Source organism: Propithecus coquereli, unplaced genomic scaffold (genome assembly GCF_000956105.1).
Source record: "Propithecus coquereli isolate 6110/MARCELLA unplaced genomic scaffold, Pcoq_1.0 Scaffold16, whole genome shotgun sequence".
In the NCBI taxonomy this organism is placed as follows: Eukaryota; Metazoa; Chordata; class Mammalia; order Primates; family Indriidae; genus Propithecus; species Propithecus coquereli.
Genome location: NW_012140524.1, coordinates 8,349,615 through 8,369,056, shown reverse-complemented (window position 1 = coordinate 8,369,056; position 19,442 = coordinate 8,349,615). Strand labels below are relative to the sequence as shown.

The window sequence follows — 19,442 nt, the reverse complement described above, 5'->3', positions numbered from 1 at the left end:
TTTTAATAAAATTCCATCAGCTCGCATTTTAAACATGAACTGTTGTAAGCTCTTTATAAATATTCTCATTAATCCTTCAAACCAATGAGATTGGTACTATTATGATCTCCATTTTTTCCACCAATTTAAGAAACTTGAAATTCAAGATCACAGGATCAGCCCATGGCTCTTTTTTTTTTACTTGTGTGTTTTATTTATTTATTTATATTTTTAAATTTTTTTTTATTTCAGCATATTACAGGGGTACAAATGTTTAGGTTACATATATTGCCTTTGCCCCACCCAAGTCAGAGCTTCAAGCGTGTCCATCCCCCAGATGGTGTGCATTAGGTGTGAATACACCCATCCCCTCCCCCCCATCTGCCCGACACCCGATGAATTACCATATGTGAACATAAATGTGTTATGTGTTATTACGATCTGTGCACATAAGTGTTGATCATTTAATACCAATTTAATGGTGAGTACATGTGGTGCTTGTTTTTCCATTCTTGTGATATTTCACTTAGTAGAATGGATTCCAGCTCTATCCAGGATAATACAAGAGGTGCTAGATCACCATTGTTTTTTTGTGGCTGAATAGAACTCCATGGTATACATATACCACATTTTATTAATCCACTCATGTATTAATGGGCTCTTGGGTTGTTTCCACATCTTTGCAATTGTGAATTGTGCTGCCATCAACATTCTAGTGCAGATGTCTTTGGCTCTTAATTGTTCTATTAATTATTATGCTACCTGCATGTGAAGAAAGCTGTTTTGTGACACCCCACCATGGCTTGGAAGAAGCCGGAGACTAAAGTATGCACCACCTCTGCTTATCATTATTATGAATGAATCTTTGATGAGAAATGTTGACTAGATTATGTAACTATCTTTAAAACAAATGCAGTTTAGTAGCCTTTTAAACTGAATCAGATCAGCTTTAAAAATTGGTATATTGCATTTGGAATACAAACAACGTGAATCTTTAAACTTATTTTTTCATCTTATAAAATTTTCAAAATCCCTATTGGCCTAGTGACAAAGACCTTTGGAGAGAATGACCATGGGTTTCACTCAACACTGTCCCTGTAATACACAGACATAGCCAAAGGACAAGCCCAGGGATTATTCTACACGGACATAAAAGTCTGGGAATTGGCTGTGGGTTGTTTGGTTACAGGAATACAACCCTGCAAGTTGTCACCATTATACATAAAATCAGGCACATTTCACTTAAAAATAAATTATCATGGTGTGAAGCACATATGATATGTCATGTTATGTGGAATCAGATTCTTGATTTGAAAAATATGCTTAAGATCACATTGAATTAGTTTAGCAGGAAAATAATTATAAAATTTGAAATCCTCCCCCTTTTTTTCTTTTTGCTTCTTACTAAATCGATGTAGAAAAGACACTTTCTACCCTGAAGGAGACTGCTGTCTCATCTAATAAATCATATAAGCTCCAGTAAATGTATGTCATCACCCTCAGGAATGACAGTTCTCTCTTTGTCACGCTTGTGGGAGTTGAGCATTGACACTGTACGAGAACTTGACTAATAACCTTCACCTGGACCTTCCAAACTGCACATAACTCCTTGAGAAATCTTGATAAAGGCCAATATTTTCACAGGTTGACATGGTCTGGAGAAGAGAGTGACTGAGTACTCTGACACTTTTAAGTTCAGTGTACAGTAGCTCCTTGAAAAACTTTAGGTTTTCCTGTACTTGCAACCATGTGGACAAATTATAAGAAAATGAATACAAAATATGATCCTCAGATATATCTGCACTTGGCTTTATTCTCTCACGGTGCTTTTAATGGCAAATTTATACAATGCCTGGTTTGGCTAAAAGGGGCACATCATTGCTAAGTTTTGACTGAATGCCTTTCACTTTATGAAGTTTCTTTTATTCTAAAGCTGGTGAACCACATGGGTGTGTGGTTTTATCAGTGAGGTCAATCCATTATGACAATGGATGGGAAGAGGTAATGTATCCCCCCTTTCTTCGCAAAACTCAAAAGACAAAGCCAAGTTTTACTAAAGATAAATTCATAACCAGGGGAAAGGACAATTTTTAAATGTCCCTCTTATTCCTGTATCCAAATATTTGAAAATAAGCCATATTTAAACTCTATCCAGGTTTACAGTTTATAGTCTTTGTGGTGTGTTCAATCCTTTCTCAATGTCATTTGTTTAGAAATACTACACTACATTTATATCTCCTGACCAGACACCTTGGGACGTCATTAAAAATGCTAATTAAGCAGGATTATTTCAAGCATCCAACAACGCCGATTTCATGAAACTACACAAACAGGATTCTTTTCAGTTGTTTTATTGATGACAGAAACTGTGCATAATTACAGATTTGGTGAGGAACGGGAAAACAATAAAGAATGTGTCTATTGCCAGCAAAATACAATTATTCCAGGTACTTTTGACATACAAACATAATAGTTCTTCACACCAGATGGCTCTTGTGTAACAAAGCCGTTTTAGAATGTTTAATTGTGCTTCTGCAAAACCTTCACAGAATGAGGTAGTTTCCTTTACCTACTGTATTTTCCACATTTCCATTATGACACTTTTAGTGAGCTGCAATCTTTTTAACATAACCTTTAAATAATCTTTCATGAAAGCTAAGCCTCATTTACAAAGTGTTTCTTTCTTTCCACTCCATTTTTCTTAAAAGGGAATTCCAAGAATCACTACACAACTGGAGACATTTGAGATCTGCAATAGCCTGGGATTATTGTTACAATACTAATTGCAATCAGACTCGGGTACAAGAGAACAGGTTCCAAAAATTTCATAGTTAAGCTGATTTTCTGTTCCTACCTTTAAGCTCTAAGTTAAAAATGACTTCCTCAACGTATTTTCCCTCAGCCACTGTTACCAAGTAGACACGAATTCTTAGAAACAAGGAACAGTGAGTCAGGCTTCAGCTCCATGTATTAATATTAGCTAACTGGGTGTGTATTGCAGAATCATTTATTGTTGTTAAGTCACCGGGGAAACATCTACAGAATTTATAGATGCATGCAAATTAGTGAGCTTACTTTTAAGACCTGACTCAAAACCTACCCATAGCCATACTCTTGAGAGAATTCCTGCACTCTTCCAAAACTTATCAGTGAAGTTCAAATTGAGGCAGATATTTGCATTCCTTTTTTAACTCCGAGAATGACTTTAATAATCATGTGAAACTAGTTTGAAGAAACTGCAATGTGTTGTTGCACGTTTTCGTTAAAAATGAATATTCGACCAATTTCCAAATCAGTTAACCTTCACTCAGGACAGGGGGATAGTGATATATAGTATTTCTCGGGGCGGGAGGGGGGAACATCACAATCTACTCCTTGTCACTTATTCTTTTATTTGGACTCAAGAAGCTTCCTGAGTCTTAGGATAAAATGGCTGAAGAAATGACACAACAGATCTTACTGACTCTGCAATTATAAAGTCCCATCCAAATCAGTAGTAATCCAAAGTGTTTTCATGTAACACAACCCTCAGATGATAACCTCAGCACTGTGGCCTAATTCTAATAGCTAATGAACTGGTTTATTTAGTCACTTCCTAATCGCGCTATTTGTAATTTGGCACCTTTATTGAAAGCTGGAAATCCTAATGCCTGGCAGATAAGGAAAAATCTCCTTTGGACAACACAAAAGTTTCCTTTCCCCCCTCTACCATGTCTTTCTTTCTCTACCTCCACTTGTTTTTCCTCTGTTTTCTTCTATTACATTTTTCTCCATAATTCAATAATGAGCAATAAAGAACCTAGCCATTGTGATAATGAATGTGTAATCTGTCAGTGAAACTACTACTTTTATTTATTTATTTTTTGAGACAGAGTCTCACTTTGTTGCCTGGGCTAGATGCCGTGGCGTCAGCCTAACTCACAGCAACCTCAAACTCCTGGGCTCAAGCGATCCTTCTGCCTCAGCCTCCCAAGTAGCTGGGACTACAGGCATGCGCCACCATGCCCAGCTAACTTTTTCTATATATATTTTTAGTTGTCCAGCTAATTTCTTTCTATTTTTAGTAGAGACGGGGTCTTGCTCTTGCTCAGGCTGGTCTTGAACTCCTGAGCTAAAGCAATCCTCCCGCCTCGGCCTCCCAGAGTGCTAGGATTACAGGCGTGAGCCACCACGCCCGGCCTATTGATATATTTTAATTCATTCCTACACCAAAGTTTACAGTTCTTACCATCGCAACAGTAGGTTACATACATTGAACATTATGGAACTCAAGTTCTAGTCTTGTTAATTGAGTCTATTGTGGTATGAAAAATACACTTTCAAACAGAATAAGATGACTTAAAACTACAATACTTACATCCAGCATATTTTAAACAGCACCTCAATTTCTAAGACTGAATTTTATGCCTTTATCATTTAATAAAGCAATTATATTTACATGCATCTGACCCCAGGGAATTATTTACACACAAACACTGCTATATTCTGTTTATATGTTTCATTACCTCCCCAAAGCTGACAAGTCTTTTATTATGGTATGTATTCTGAAGATGAAAAATAAATCACTTCTACCTTTGTATTTTTAAACAGGCTTTTTGGCAATGACAAAAATTAATCTCTTTGCAATAGTTTAAATGGCCTCTCTTATTTAAAACCTCAAACTGTGAAAAATTATGGATATAAGAAAGCTATTTTCTGGGTAGCTGGATCCATCACCTTCAAGGTAACAGTTTAAACAGCTTGATTCATAATAGACATTTTCTAGAAAAACTCACTCTGGGATCATTTTCTTTGTTTACTTCAATATAATCCAGTTTTGAATTTAAGAAAATCAGCAAGGATGCTGTAATCTGTGGTGTTAGCTTTTCTTCAAAAGACATGCAGTCAACCAATGTACTAAGTTGGTAGAAAATAGTAAACAAGAAGGAGGTAATTCACACTAGATAGGCAGTAGCTGAGTAAGCCTAAATACTAATCTTACTACTTACTTTTGCGCTAGGAGAAGGGAATTAAGGGATAAGTTTCCTTTAAAAATGACATGAAATGTTCATTGTGATTTCTTGATAAGCGATGTGTGCTGGCTTTCACCTCCTTATTACCTATTAAAGATTGCTATTATAGCTAAAATCAGTTCAAGAAATAGAATATGAACTCCATTAGGGTAATGTCTATGTGCCATTTATTTTCTAAAACTAACTTCCTAATCCCTATTGCTGGTTGGGCCAAATGCACATTTGTGGGTGCTTAGCCAACATTTATCAAATTAACTATAATCTCCCTGGTCTTTGTTAATAGGTGATACCTATACCTGAAAACCAGAGAGCTGAACAAATTCTACTCACGGCACAACAAAATGACAGTTGTTATAAAATGCCCACTAAAACTACACGATGGTATTATTATTTTTAACTGAAGTTTCTGCACATCCACATAAGAAGAAATCCACATTATAAGGAAGAGTAATCTTTGAACGTATTTAGAATCAGGACATGAAATAAGGGGTTTCTCTAACCCTTATTGCATCCAATGAATATTTATTGCTCTAAATGTTTTAGAAACCATCGTTCACTGAAAGTGAAGAAATATTGTTGCTTTGTGCTTAAAATACATTCTTTCCAATCATAACGATAGACCAAAAATACAATGTGATAAAAATGAAACAGAATGCAGTGATGGAGCACTGAGTGGGACTGGGGAAAATGTTTATTTTGGCAGCTGTTTTCATAGCACAATTCCCCAAAAACAGAACTGAAACTGAAGCTTTAACAAAATGTTCCTCAAATTCTTTTGACTAAGATATACTCATTCATTACCTTCAAGTGCCCAAGGTGCCTGGATTTGGGGCAAGCAAGACTACTTGTTTAGGTACAATTTTATCGAGCAACAAAACTAATATGGTGAGGAATTTTACCGCAGGGCGTATAATGGGTGCTTCCCATGTCTGCAGGATTGCTGACATCACATATTACCATATAGCTGATGTCACTCTGCGCTTTCTTGGGGCTGCTTGCCTCTTGATTTTTTTTTTTTTCCTTACAGCAATCTTTTGAGAAAAGAATAGAGAAGGTTTACCAGGTAGAAAAAAAAAATATGGTTCCCTAGCAAAGTTTCTCAGTCACTTCTTTCTTTCCCTTTTACTTTTCCTTTGTGCTTCTGAAAGCAAAGGCTAAAGCATGTGTTCTAAATTTATTCATTCCTGTACCAGAGAGCATGGTACACATCCCTGAAGTTGAGTCTTCTATTGGTGTATCATGAGTTGAATCCTTAATAAATGATCATGACAAAGAAAATTTCTAATAGCAAATCTCTTTTAGGAAATGCTCAAGTTTTGCCCACATCTTAACGCTTCGTTTTAAAAATCTCGGTTTCTACTGATATGTTTTGGGAAAAAGCTGACAAATTTGGTCTGCAATGTAAAAACTGAAAAAGTGGAAGAGAACACGCAGAATAAGTTAATCATTATCATTTTAAATGCCACCAGTTCTGTTTATATTCATGCACATGTGAATTGCTGAATCTCATTTGATCAACCCAATTAAACATTAAATAATTGCAGCCAATTATGCAAATATCAGCAACAATATTAATTTGTTGATCTTTTTGAGCAGATTAGCTTCACATGTTTCTAATGCTACACTATCTTATGCCTTAAATGATCAATTAGCATGACGATAACTAAGTCTTGAAGAATGGATAATTGCCTAGTTATAATGTGACACTCTTGCTGTATTAATCCACTGCAATTAAACAAACAATGCGCAAAGCGAAAAAAGATGTGCAGATGTTCCTTTTAAATCTATTTAACAAGTCAGTGTCAAGGTCAATTTCCTGTCTTATTACTTAAACGAGAACGGCAGATTGTGTTCTCTGTATTAGAAGACCTCCAGTTTTTAAAAATGTATACCCTTAGTCTTCACTGGGTCTGGCAGAAAGGGCTTAAAATGCTCTTAAGGTTTTATAAAAGAAATTGTACAAATGTTTTCTAACTTTCACAATGGGCATATCTTGCTATACGAAATTTAGAGATGCAAAGTATAAAATATATTTGTGGCAAATAATTTCTATTTCATGGGAATCAAAGTCTAGTTATTATGTGCTCCTTGACAGTTCAAATTACCTGCAAGTCTTTTCTATACTATCATATTAAGAATGAAGTCAAAGGATTTAGCTAGGGCAAAAGCATACCCTTAGCATACTACTTGGTGAACGTGTGCAGGCGACAGTCAAAAGCACCTAAGGCCTGAGAAGAATAGACTCTCTCAAGATTTCAGATCACCAATTAAAAGCCCCCTAAAAGATATTTTTACCATTCTTTTTCATCTTATACTTCTCTAATTTTCATCTTATTATTTCTATCTATATAAGACCCTATGGCTAAAAGTTTTGAAAAAGAATCAAAGCCCATTTGCTATGTGTTGCTAAATGCCTTAAGGAAATTTTTCCAGTGCGTCAAACTTTTAGAATGTTTTTATTCCCCTTGCTCTGCAAAGAGAATAAAATATGATCAGCAAGATGAAAGTTATTAGGACCGAGGGAAACCGAAACACAATGTCTGAGAGTTGACCTTCCAAGGATAAATGTTTTCTATCAAGATTTGACTTTCCCCCAGATAAACCAAGAAGGATACAATTTTAACTCACAGCTCCCAAATAAGGAAATATCCACTATAATTGCTCTCCCTATACTCTATCCACATGCTCATCCAATCCCCCTGTCAAAAGAAAAGAGCACCTACAAAAAGAGTACAAGAACCAGAGTATACATCCTCTTTGCTTCCTACCCCTCCCTTCCAAAAAAAAAGATGATTTCTTTTGCATTTAACACTTAACATATAACATCTGTCATTTCCATTTGGTTGGTATATCATGAACTCTCTCTAGAGCTGTATCTTCAATTCCAAGACAGTGTTCAAATATGAAATGATTCCTCCACCTAATTATACCTCTAATGACTTAGTAGCCTATGGAAAATACAGTATGAGGTAAATATACACCATATCAGAATCAATCACAAATTCTAATAAAGAGGTTTCATAATATAGAAACAAAGAAAGTACACTTCTATAGAAGCTAAATGTTCACCATTCATTACACAAAACATTTACTGAGTACCTACTATGTGCCTGGCATTGGGGGTGCAAAGATCCATAAGGCACAAGACCCCAGTCTTGTGGTAGTCTGACTAACAGCCAATGACGACGCAACGTGGAAAGGGCAGTGGCAGAAACGTGCTCAGGTCTTGCTGAAGCACAAGATGAGCTTGAGCAGGATCTGTGACATCAGGAGGAAGGGAGATCTTAGGATGGGCCTTGGGGCCTGCAAAACACTGTGACAGAGGAACTCTAGTTTTTCAAAGTCTTGATTTAAAAAAAAACACTTTCTGAGGATAAAGATTTATCGTGGGAAATGTTACCTGTGAAATTTACTCAAATCAGCTTTCAAACAAAAAAAATCACATTTGGTAGAATAGCAGAGCAAGGCTTATACTAAAGAATAAACAAATACTTTAACATCTGAGTGAACTCTAGGGGAGGCACTAAAATCACTGAGGAAAATCTATGTTATATGGCTTACGTTAATATTTTTCTAGGAAAGGTAAAAGACTAGTGAGTCTACAAAACACTGTTTGATGATTGCAAGTCATTTTCTCTGGCATGAGGAAACAATCACCCTTGTAACACACTGATAATACAAACTACATTATGCACAACTTCTAACAGGTAGTCAAAGAAATCCACCACCATTCAAATGCAACAGTCTGCCCAAATAGCACACAGTTGGAATCCTGTATTTTCATTCAGGATAATACCATTGTCCAGTCGCTTTCTTCTCTTCCATACTACAACAAAAGCAAGAAAACATGTTTCAGTACAAAAGCTAACAGTGCAGGAATAGCTTACAAACAAACTTAATAATACCACCGAGGTTATACAAAAGGTTCACTTCTGTTTTGAACATAAAAAAATACCTGAAAAGAATCATGAATTTTATAGGTATTGCTGAACTCAAATTCATAGCTGGTGCAGGTCCTTTACATATTTGGGGACATGCTTGTTCATTACCATTTCTCTATTTCACTTCTGCTCTCCAAATGAAGTACCCAAGTTAAATTATTTAACTATTGTTATTTTTACTATAAACAAGTGATGCTCAAAGTGTATTCCCAGACCAGTAGCATCAGCATCACTTGGCAACAAACTGGAAACACAAATTCCCAGGCCCCACCTCAGACTGAATCAGAAACTCTGGGGAGGGGTTCTGGCAACCTGCAATCCAGAAAGCACTTCCAGGTGATTCCGATGTGTGCTAAAGAGCGTTTTATGTTCACGGACAAAAATATTAAATTGACAAGCCCCATCGATAAACAAAGACTTTGTTCTCTAAATCAAAGTTGTTTGTGCTTGGTTAGCATCCCAATTTTTCTTATTCCTTCAAAGGTTATGTAACTGTATCATAATCAAATTCAATTACTGGTATTCGCAAATAATTTGCTTTAAAAGCAAACCTGAATCTTAATATTTAAAATGAGATTAAAAGAAACAAAGATATTCCACACATCCGAAATAGAAAGCTAGCTCTATATTTATTCACTCAATCAGTAAGTCAATCTTTCAACAAACATCCATGTTTAAGTAAGTTTTCACCCTTTAGCAATTACTGCATGCTCACGCTTTTGTGCCAAGAGTTCACGGGTTTATCACCTCATTTAATCCTCATAGTAACCATAGATGACAGGTGCAATTCCATTTTCACATGACCTGGCTCTTTTAGTCCTGATATAACTTTAGTTCAAATTAATATGAAACATCAGAATTTCTGAGTTAAAAAGAACCTTAGTGACCATCTAAAATGTGGGGGATGACCCAAATACACGGGGCTCTGGATTCTACTTCTTTACTTCAGAACAATTCCACTTTTATCCATTTTGCATATTGGAATTCTAGGAAAGATTTCTTTTGAAGAAAGTTCTGCTGCTAAAAAATCAAGTGTAAAGAGCAATGAATTTTAATGTAAGCTTCTTATTTTACATATAAGGATAACTAAGGCTCTAGGTTACTCTTTAATGTTATTTCTCATATATCACATTGTATATGTGCTGTGTTCCTCTGAAAGACCTCAGAGAGCAGAATCTCTCCAATTGGTAAAAATGCTAGGAGCCAAGAATGGGTCTACCTACCACTTTGTGGTTTACATGAAAAGGATAATGAAGGAAACCAAGTGACTATAAGTGACTTGTTTAATCCACTTCTGAAAGAGTTGCCTAAAGAGTGTAGCCTTTCACTATTGACTCAGTTGTACCATGACGAATGCTGGATAAAACATTTTCAGATTCTACCTGCTTTATATATGGTGGCAACATGACTTAAGGTATGAGCAAAACATGTATTTTATTTCTCTTACTTGGATTCCCATTAATATATTAGACACTTTTGCCATTAATAACAATTGAGTGTCAGTGTATTGACATTTTAGCAGGTCTACGGAATTGTGATTCATGACTACTATCACTTCATCTTGAATTTCATCAGTGAAAGTAAATTTGCTTTCAATTAGTTGTTTTAGTTTTATAAATGATCGAAAATCAATTTTGGTTACGCTGACAGTCATAGGCCACATATCACTCTACAAATCTGCATGTTATGTATTAAGTTTTCCCCCTCTCATCCTGCAATTTATGCTTTTATGTAAAATCACAGCATTCTGAGATGTACCCAAGAAATGTGATATTACAAGTAATTCATACTGTCTAGACCTAGGCATTTATTAATTAAATTTTTCATTTGGCTGATGGATAATTCAATTTAATTTTTCAAGGGCAAATAATTCTAAGTAGAGATGGCAGATTTTAGCAGAGATAGAAATTATATTCTTTCCTTAAGAGTAGGTGTCCACAGAAGGAGGGGAAAGACAAAACATGGGCTAGGATGTCACTGTACCATTGTCAGAATCATTACAAAACGGCAGCAGCAGGCTTACACCTTCAACATTTGGTAGGCCTGCCCTAAGGACACTGTCTTAGCCTTGTTCGCTGGAATCAGAGATGGTGCTAAAGCAACGTGGCAAATCGAGTTGAAGCTGTGGGATGGTATTTGGAGCCCATGTGAAAGATTATCCATGTGACGTACTGGATTTTAATCTCTTGCAAATTCCAGTTAGAACACTAAGCCAAAATATGACTAATGACAAGTTCATTACTTCACATTCAGAGTACATATGGCAAATAATTCCGTGTGGCTTTGCTAACTGCCTTTTACATTCAGCAGACAATTACTGGCAAAACAAAAGGACAACCTGTGTGTCACATGCTCTCTTTCTACAATACCGATAAAAACAGTCAGTGCTGCCCACCGGGTAGCATTTGTCATTCCTGTTCTAAACACTATTGAAAAGCTGTGCAAAGTTTTGTAATCCTGTAACATGTGGGGGAGGGTGTGCTGGAAACAAAAGGGGCTGGGAAGCTAATCAAAGGATTGAGTCACACCAGGGCGATCTGGAGACAAAGTTCATGTGCACACAGAGGACAGCTCAGGACATGGGTAGGGAAGGAGGTAGGGCTTTTAACTTTTTATGCAACTAAAAGTCATCGAGCTATTCCACTGAAAACAAGAAAAATGCAATAATCACTAACTTTATGTTTACAAAGCTATAGCCACTAATGAGAAAACAGACTTTTAATCCTATCTGGTGATCCACAAGCAATACAGATACTGCTCCTGTTCCATTCAGGCTGTTCTTTTCCTAAACTGCTTAAGACGTCTACCTCTGGGTCTTTGCAATCACCCCTTCCCACTTCATGAAACCTGAATAGCAGTAATGCTAGTTACTCACACATGCTCCCCTGATACCGAAGACCCAGGCTCCAGCTTTTATCTGATGGAGACAGCAGTCTCAAGGCAGATCTCATTTGGAAAAAAATTTAAATCAGGTTCTCTGAAAAATAATTTGACATTATGCAAGACCTCCCTCCCATCTCTTCTCAGAATGTTATCCACAAGAGCAATACATTACTTGCTCTTTTGTATTTGCTTGGTCTTTCACTTACTCATTCCTTTATTCATTCACTCAAGAAACATGACTGCATGTGTACTATGCCATAGACCCTGGGCTCAACACTGGGGGCATAAAAAGAGAATAAATAATTCTGACATCCAAACAGTCCTAGAAGGAAGACTAGTGTGTGACTAATTATAATGTAATTTAAAAGCCTTATGGGATAATCCCTGTCACTATGAAACTGGAGGAAGCAGCAGCATTTAAGTAGGTGAATATGCCTTTAGACTAGAGGAGAGGGATATTGTTCAAGAGAGATTTAAAAGGTTCCTAAAGGAGATGAGTCATAAAGGATAACCAAGACCTTATCAGGTGAGCAGATTGTAGAAGGTGCCGAAAAGACAGCAGAGCACATTAAGAGTAGAAAGAGGACATCAAATGGCGGAAGGAAAAGTGAGTATGATGTGAGTAACTGGAATAGCAAAGAGTAACAGGAGAGAAAAGAAACACAGACAACATGGCTAATATTCTCCAAGTTCAAGTCTGGTTAAATATAAACACAGACGTGTTTTTCTTTGTTGCTTAAAAAAAGAAAAAGGAAAAAAGAAACTTTTATTGGAAATGTTCCCCTCCTAGGAGGTGTTTATAGAGCAATCTAAGAGCTAGGGAGCTATGTGGATAATTAGCTAAATGGGATGAATGCTTAACCTCAGACATTCTTACTCATATACAAGAAGTTAAAATGAAAGTCAAGTCTGTGGTTAAGAAGGAATGTTCCCCCTGGGCCATACTGGCAAGAATCTTGAGGGTTTTTCTGGTGGTGGTTGTTCCTTTCTTCTTCAATTTACCAGAGCACTTCGTTCCTTGTAACACCAAAAGAAATCAAATGTATAACATGATGCAATTCTATGCTTTTCTTCCTCAATAATTACTTAAATTATTTTTCTTGGAGAGAAACAGACAACCTAGTAGCTTGGCTGACAGCACCAATTTGCCATCTTGTAAGAGAATAATTTTGAGACTTTAGGTTCCAAGTTCACAGGCATAAAGTAATTGAGATGTGCCCTTAGATTCTGAATAAGATGGTCCTTTGTTACTTAACAATCTGTAGCCGATTTGGTGCTTCTGGTTTGTGGTTCAGCATTGCTGTATTTTCTCGCGTCCTGTGATTGTATCATTTTGTTTCTTTGTTCAGTATGGAGCTCTGAATACATCATTACTTTTTTAGTGTTAACTACCATTATATTTTACTACCTGGGATAAAAAGAGAAATTATTAATTTCTTCCTAGCCACAAGAACTAAGTTATATAGATAATATATGAAGTTAGAGGGGAAACTAGTATTTTTTCCTCATACTCTACTTCACATATATCTTTCATTTTTAAACTTTTTCACGTGGTCTCACATTTACACTGAATATTTGTTTTGTCCTTTTATATCAGTGTGCTTCACCTTCTTTAATTTTTTTGTTCCCCTTTTCACTATTAACACATTAACTGCCATGTGAGTTATATTTAACTCACGCTAGTTTTGAGCTGGGGCCTCGTGAAGCATATGTAACTCTTCATCTTGGGAGACTTTAAAACTATCTTTCAAGTTGCATACAGAAAACAATAAAAAATAACATTTTTCATTAAATTAGAAAGGATTATTTTGTTTTCGAAGTTTTTATTCTATTTTCATAATAAAACAATGTGGCCCCAAAGAAAAAATTTTTTTTCCAGTGTGGCAGTCAATGTGTTAAATCACCAGCACCCGGAACAGCCCACACATACTGTTTGCACTCAATACAAACATCTGTTGAATGCATCAATCAAAAACATTTACTTTAGTCACTCACATTCTTGTGGCTTCCATAATCTTACTTTAAAAAATGTTCCTTCTGAGAACATCTTACTCATACTTTCAGGTTCTATAATAATACGTGTATTTTGTCATCTTCTCAATTTTGATGAGTCACATTTCTGATTTTGCCTCCTGGTGTTTCCTCCCATAGTCAATGTTTCATGATCATGTCTCCCGAACACCTCTACTCAGATCTTCCTTCCAATGCCAGTTTAACAGAGCTCGCTTTTTCTCTCGGCATAGTGACTGCTTTTTCCTTCTCTGTTAATCCTTTACAATCAAATCAGCTTAACTTTTCTTATTTCATATAATCTGTAGGAGGTAATTCTGAAATCTCATTTTGTGCATTAACTGCTGCAGAGTGTACAATTTGTTCAAGAAAATTCTGTACAATTTGTTTAAAAAAATTTCCAGAGTAATCTTTCCTTCTTATAACTATGACCACACTTCTCCTCTCAAAAATCTCTAACTTTGTATTTTGGATAAAGGAATTCAAAATCTAGGTAATTAGGTATAGTGTTTGCTCTATTTATGTTCTTTACTTGAACAAAACTGTAAGAATCATCTTCAGATTTACTCAGACAACTCTGAAAAAAATAAACCATCCATGCAGAAATTTTTATTACCTCAAATTATTTTTAACTGTTTCTGTGTACAAAAGTAGAAAACAACTCTGAGTAAATTTTATTTCTTACAATATTAAGATATTCCTTTACCTGCCTTACAGAAAATTCTTATAGAAAACCTTGGTTGAAGGGTGCAAGTATGGCAGCTCATTGCTTCAAAAACCACAAGGTGCTTTCCTTTTAATACTACAAATTTTGCATGAAAGTTGCTGAGAAAGTCTTTTAACTTAAATATCATTTTAATTTAAATGTCATTTTTCTCACTACCCAAGGACCTCAACTGCTCTCCAGAGGGCTGCTGTTTTCCTGACCAACTTTAAATTTTGCTTAGTTTTATGACTCAGTACCATCTGACATCACCCAAGCAATTATTTTAACTTTTCAATGAGTCTCAGCCCACCCTGGATATTTTCACTAACTGGCAATGACGGTATCTGGGCTTAACAAAATCCTCCGACAACTTGTGAAATGCTGCAAATTATAGAACAGTCTTTTCTCTAGGTAGCCCAGTGTTACCTGGTATTTGATTATGCCTGCTTAACTGCCCGATGAGATATTAGTGTAGGTTGCCACTCAGAAAAAATAGGTGTCCCCAGTAATTACTATCCCACAGCTTTATTCTAAGGAAAAAGTCAAGAATGTTCTGTTCATAATAGAAAAAAATCGCCAAAAGAAGTTGTTCAATAATGCGATTTCTTTTAAAAATTATGGTACATCGATAGAATGGAATTCAATTAAACTATAAATGGTATTGAGAAAACTATTTATTGACATGAAAAAGCAAAGGGTTTATTAAATGAAAAAAGCAGGTAACAAAATTATATATAATATGACCCCATTGTTTAAAAAAAGACCTATCTAAAAGTATATAAATGGTTATAGAATACTGAAAGTTAAGACATCAAAAATTAAGAGTAGTTATATCTGTGTTGGAATCATGAGTAATGTAGTTTTCTTCTGTGGTTTCTTCTACTTTCACATTTTTCTTTTTTTTAATTAAGAGTATGTAATACTTTTTAATGATATTTTTAAATATTGTCAAAATTTATATATTTTAAATGTTAAGTAATTTGGAGTTCCTGACAATATTCTCCTTTTTTTAAACACATACCTTCTTTCCCACATCTGATTTGCTCACGCCCACATATACTATCGGGAGTATCTTCCTTAAATTTAACTTATTGATCTCAAATTGTAATATTTACTCACTTCTCTCCATTGAAGTATGATTTTATTGTAAGCTCCCAGTGAAATAAGGTGACATTTTAAAAAGAAAGAAGCTCTTACCTGGATATCAGTCAATTTGCTCAAGATACGACGTGCGAGCTTAGGACCATTCTCCATAGTTGGAATATGTATTGGCTATAAAAGAAAGGGAAATGTGATAATTTGAGGATATTCAGTTATATAGCGATAACAGGTAAGACACTTGGCAACTCTACTATATTAAGGCAATTCCACTGAAATAAGGAATAGCGCTATAACCTACTAATTATGCATGCTAGTTCCCTATGCCAAAGACTCTTTTTCTATTCTGAATTGGAATAAAAACAAACTAGCCAATGATAGGATGTTCACTGCATACCAACTAATTTTCGGGCACAATTGGTTTATTTGCCAATCTTCAGGCTGATTTGAGGAACCAAGGAGAAGCTAGGGGTACCCAAAATAGTGGCTAAACTTAAAGAACCCTACCTCTTCAAGATTCTGTAAGGAGAAATGACTGCCCTCTGCATCTAACCCTCTGGCAAGGAATGAGAACTCAAAGATATTATGCCACAAATTAATGCAAGCCATTTCGGAAGCATAAATTAAAGCAAGTCTATGCCTCCCCAAATGGGCTTCTACTCCTGTCTCTGGTCCACACTGAACCTCTGGGAGCCACAAACTTCACAATATTGGATAGCATGATTAAAATTCATGACTAAAAAAGATTTCACGCCCCTAATCTGTATCTGAATCATGCTTATTCATGACTCGCTGGCTTGCAGGCTTTTGACAGTTTGATTTTAGTGGATAGTCTGTGCTCTCAAACACTCTTCCTAGTGTAATGGAGAATTAGAAGTACCTTGTGGCTCTAAATGCTCTTTAACAGGACCACTTAAAATATGTTAAACTTTATAAACTTATTTCTAGAGGTAAAATAATAATTGGACTTAAAAAAAACTGACCTAATGACAACTTCAGTTCATAAAGTAGACAAGTCACATTACCTTGATACTACCATAATAAAATACTAAACAGTAGCTTTAATCAGTGTAAGTGGTGATATCAAACTGAATAATTTTCCCATGAGACAATCAATCTGTAGATGGAATTATGTTAAAAGCCATCCCTTAAAACCTCAAGCAATGAAGCTGCTACTATTAAAGTAAGATCAGCTGAGGAAAAAGAACTGTGATCTAAAATGTAAAAACCAGTAGCATCTATATTTATAGTTGACACTGAACAACATGGGTTTGAACTGCACTGGTCCACTTATGCCTGGATTTTCTTCCGCCTGACAACCCTAAAACGGCAAGGCCAACCCCTTCTCCTCCTCTCAGGCTGCTCAACACGAAGAACAACCAGGATGAGGACCTTCATGATGATCCACTTCCATGTAACTAATAGTAAATATATTTTCTCTTCTCTATGATTTTCCTAACAGCTTACTTTATATTTATAGTATATAAATACCTAACATACAAAATACATGTTAATTGATTATTTATATTATTGATAAGGCTTCTGGTCAATGGTAGGCTATGAATAGTTAAGGTTTAAAGGAGTCAAAAGTTATATGTGGATTTTCCACTGCATGGGAAGTTGGCGCCCCTAATCCCTGTGTTGCTCAGCGATCAACCGTAGTATGAGTAATTTAAGCCAATTCACATTATAATGCCCACATGCCTTTAAGTTATAAAGTTAGATGCTGATGTTAATCATAAGTATTGGAGCTTTGTTATAAAGAGGAAGGCAAAAAAAAATTGACAAGAAAATGGAAGTATGGCACATATAAAATCAGACTAAATGATAAAGAGGAAAACATTTCTTTCAACTAAATCCTTGAATTCCTTTTCTAAGATTTTAGGAAATGCGCCAGGTTTGCCAAATGAAAAATTTTTATGAAGTGGTCTACTGATTAATAATAAAAACAGTAACAATAATAAATGAAGGCATTGACCATTCAAATGCATTTTCCATAACTATCTGCCATTTCTAATCCAGTAGCTTGGAAGTACTGTTGGAAACCAGAAACCAAAATCCAACTACCTGTAGATCCTTCCTTAGTGAGCTGGTAGTTAGAAAGTGATCAGAGTGGAAGCCTAGACAGCTTCAATCCCCGCACTGAGGTAAGGCAGATGTGACACCCGTCCAAGGACGCAACTGACTTCCTACCATGTGTGAGCTTACACGAAATCACTGGAAAGATGGTAGTAGTAACGTGAGAATACAGGTTCATCTGGACAAACTATCCTAGTTAATGTAATGCCAAATTATAAAAACAAAAACAAAACACTCTTTCATCCTGGGTCCAACTGGAATTTCATTTGCACATTTAAAGAAATTAATGAAATTATAGTCAAATGTTTGGAAATGGCAGGAAGTGAAGAAATACTTGTCTTACCTCACCCTTGTACAGTATATCAGAAACTGGGCAGACAACACAGGCTGTACCAGAGCCAAACATCTCCCTCACTCTGTTTTCCTCCAAGGCAGTTGTCAAGTCATCCATGGTGAGGTATCTCTCGGACACCTTAAATTCACCCTGATTGGAATATAAAAAATAAAAATAAATGTATTTTAAAGGGAAATGCATATAAAACAACTGTAATACCTATCTTTCTACTTTATAGGCCAGGCGTGGTGGCTCACGCCTGTAATCCTAGCACTCTGGGAGGCTGAGGCGGGACAATCGCTTGAGGTCAGGAGTTTGAGACCAGCCTGAGCAAGAGCGAGACGCTGTCTCTACTAAAAATAGAAAAAAAATTAGTCCGTCAACTAAAAATAGAAACAAAAATTTAGCCGGGCGTGGTAGCTTGCTCCTGTAGTCCCAGCTACTCGGGAGGCTGAGGCAGGAGGATCACTTGAGCCCAGAAGTTTGAGGTTGCTGTGAGCTATGATGACGCCACGGCACACTCTAGCCAAAAAAATAATAATAATAAAAATTTTAAAAAGTACTTTATATTCGATTAAACTCGGATAATGTCACAATCATCCTTTGAGGGAAAGCTAGAAAGGGCACGCCATCTTATTGGGTGAACACACTGAGGTATGAAGCAACCCACTTCAAGGTCACAGCCTTTATGAATGTGATTATGGGAATATAAAACCATCACCACAAGATACATGGTGTATTTTCATATATGCCTGCTTTTTTTGCCTTTTATTTGTTGTCACGAATAAAGTCTCATAAACTGAAGCATCCCAAATGCTACCTGATACATGCTCCACATTTACAGTGTCTTAAACCCTATTTTATCATAAAGGGGACTCATACATTGCATTAAATAATAATTATAGCTACCATTTATCATGCACCCATTATTATGCCAAGTTCTATAATCCCAAAAGTAGGTATTATTATCCCCATTTTACAGATGAGGAAACTAAGGTGCAAGATGAGGGGCATCCCCAAGGCCACATAGCTAGTAAATGGCAGAAACTGGATTGAACCCAGGTTGACATGAGTGGCTCCAAATTTGGTCCTCTTTCTACTGTGTCTTTTATGGAATAAAAAATATAGATTGAGTTCAAATATCTGAAATACTCATTATTTTTAAAAATAGAATGCATATTTGGACTTTACTTGAGAAATTACATTATATATATTTTTTCTTCCTAAATTCACTGATGGTTGACTTTACAGTGATGATTCTCTTCCTTCTCTTTTAGCATCATATTCAGTTGAGTTTCACCAAGGAATTAGTGGTATAACCTCATTTACCTCTGCTGAATTGTCTGAGTACCTTCTTTGCTCAAGGATAGGAAATGGAAAAAATCCTCATGCTTTTAAGC

At 35.9% G+C, this 19,442-nt stretch overlaps 1 protein-coding gene across 1 annotated transcript in view; it reads right to left on the bottom strand.

Annotated features, from left to right (window-relative positions):
• Positions 1–7,969: 7,969 nt before the first annotated feature.
• The window catches only part of BCAT1 (branched chain amino-acid transaminase 1, cytosolic), an 81,546-nt gene continuing 70,073 nt past the window's right edge, over positions 7,970–19,442 (bottom strand). Inside the window, exons 8-10 of the mRNA XM_012640971.1 lie at positions 18,052–18,192; positions 15,729–15,803; positions 7,970–8,817 (exon numbers count right to left, since the gene is read on the bottom strand). Coding sequence (XP_012496425.1) covers positions 8,776–8,817; positions 15,729–15,803; positions 18,052–18,192 — 258 coding nt within the window. The 3' untranslated portion in view covers positions 7,970–8,775. The remainder of the gene's footprint in view (positions 8,818–15,728; positions 15,804–18,051; positions 18,193–19,442) is intronic.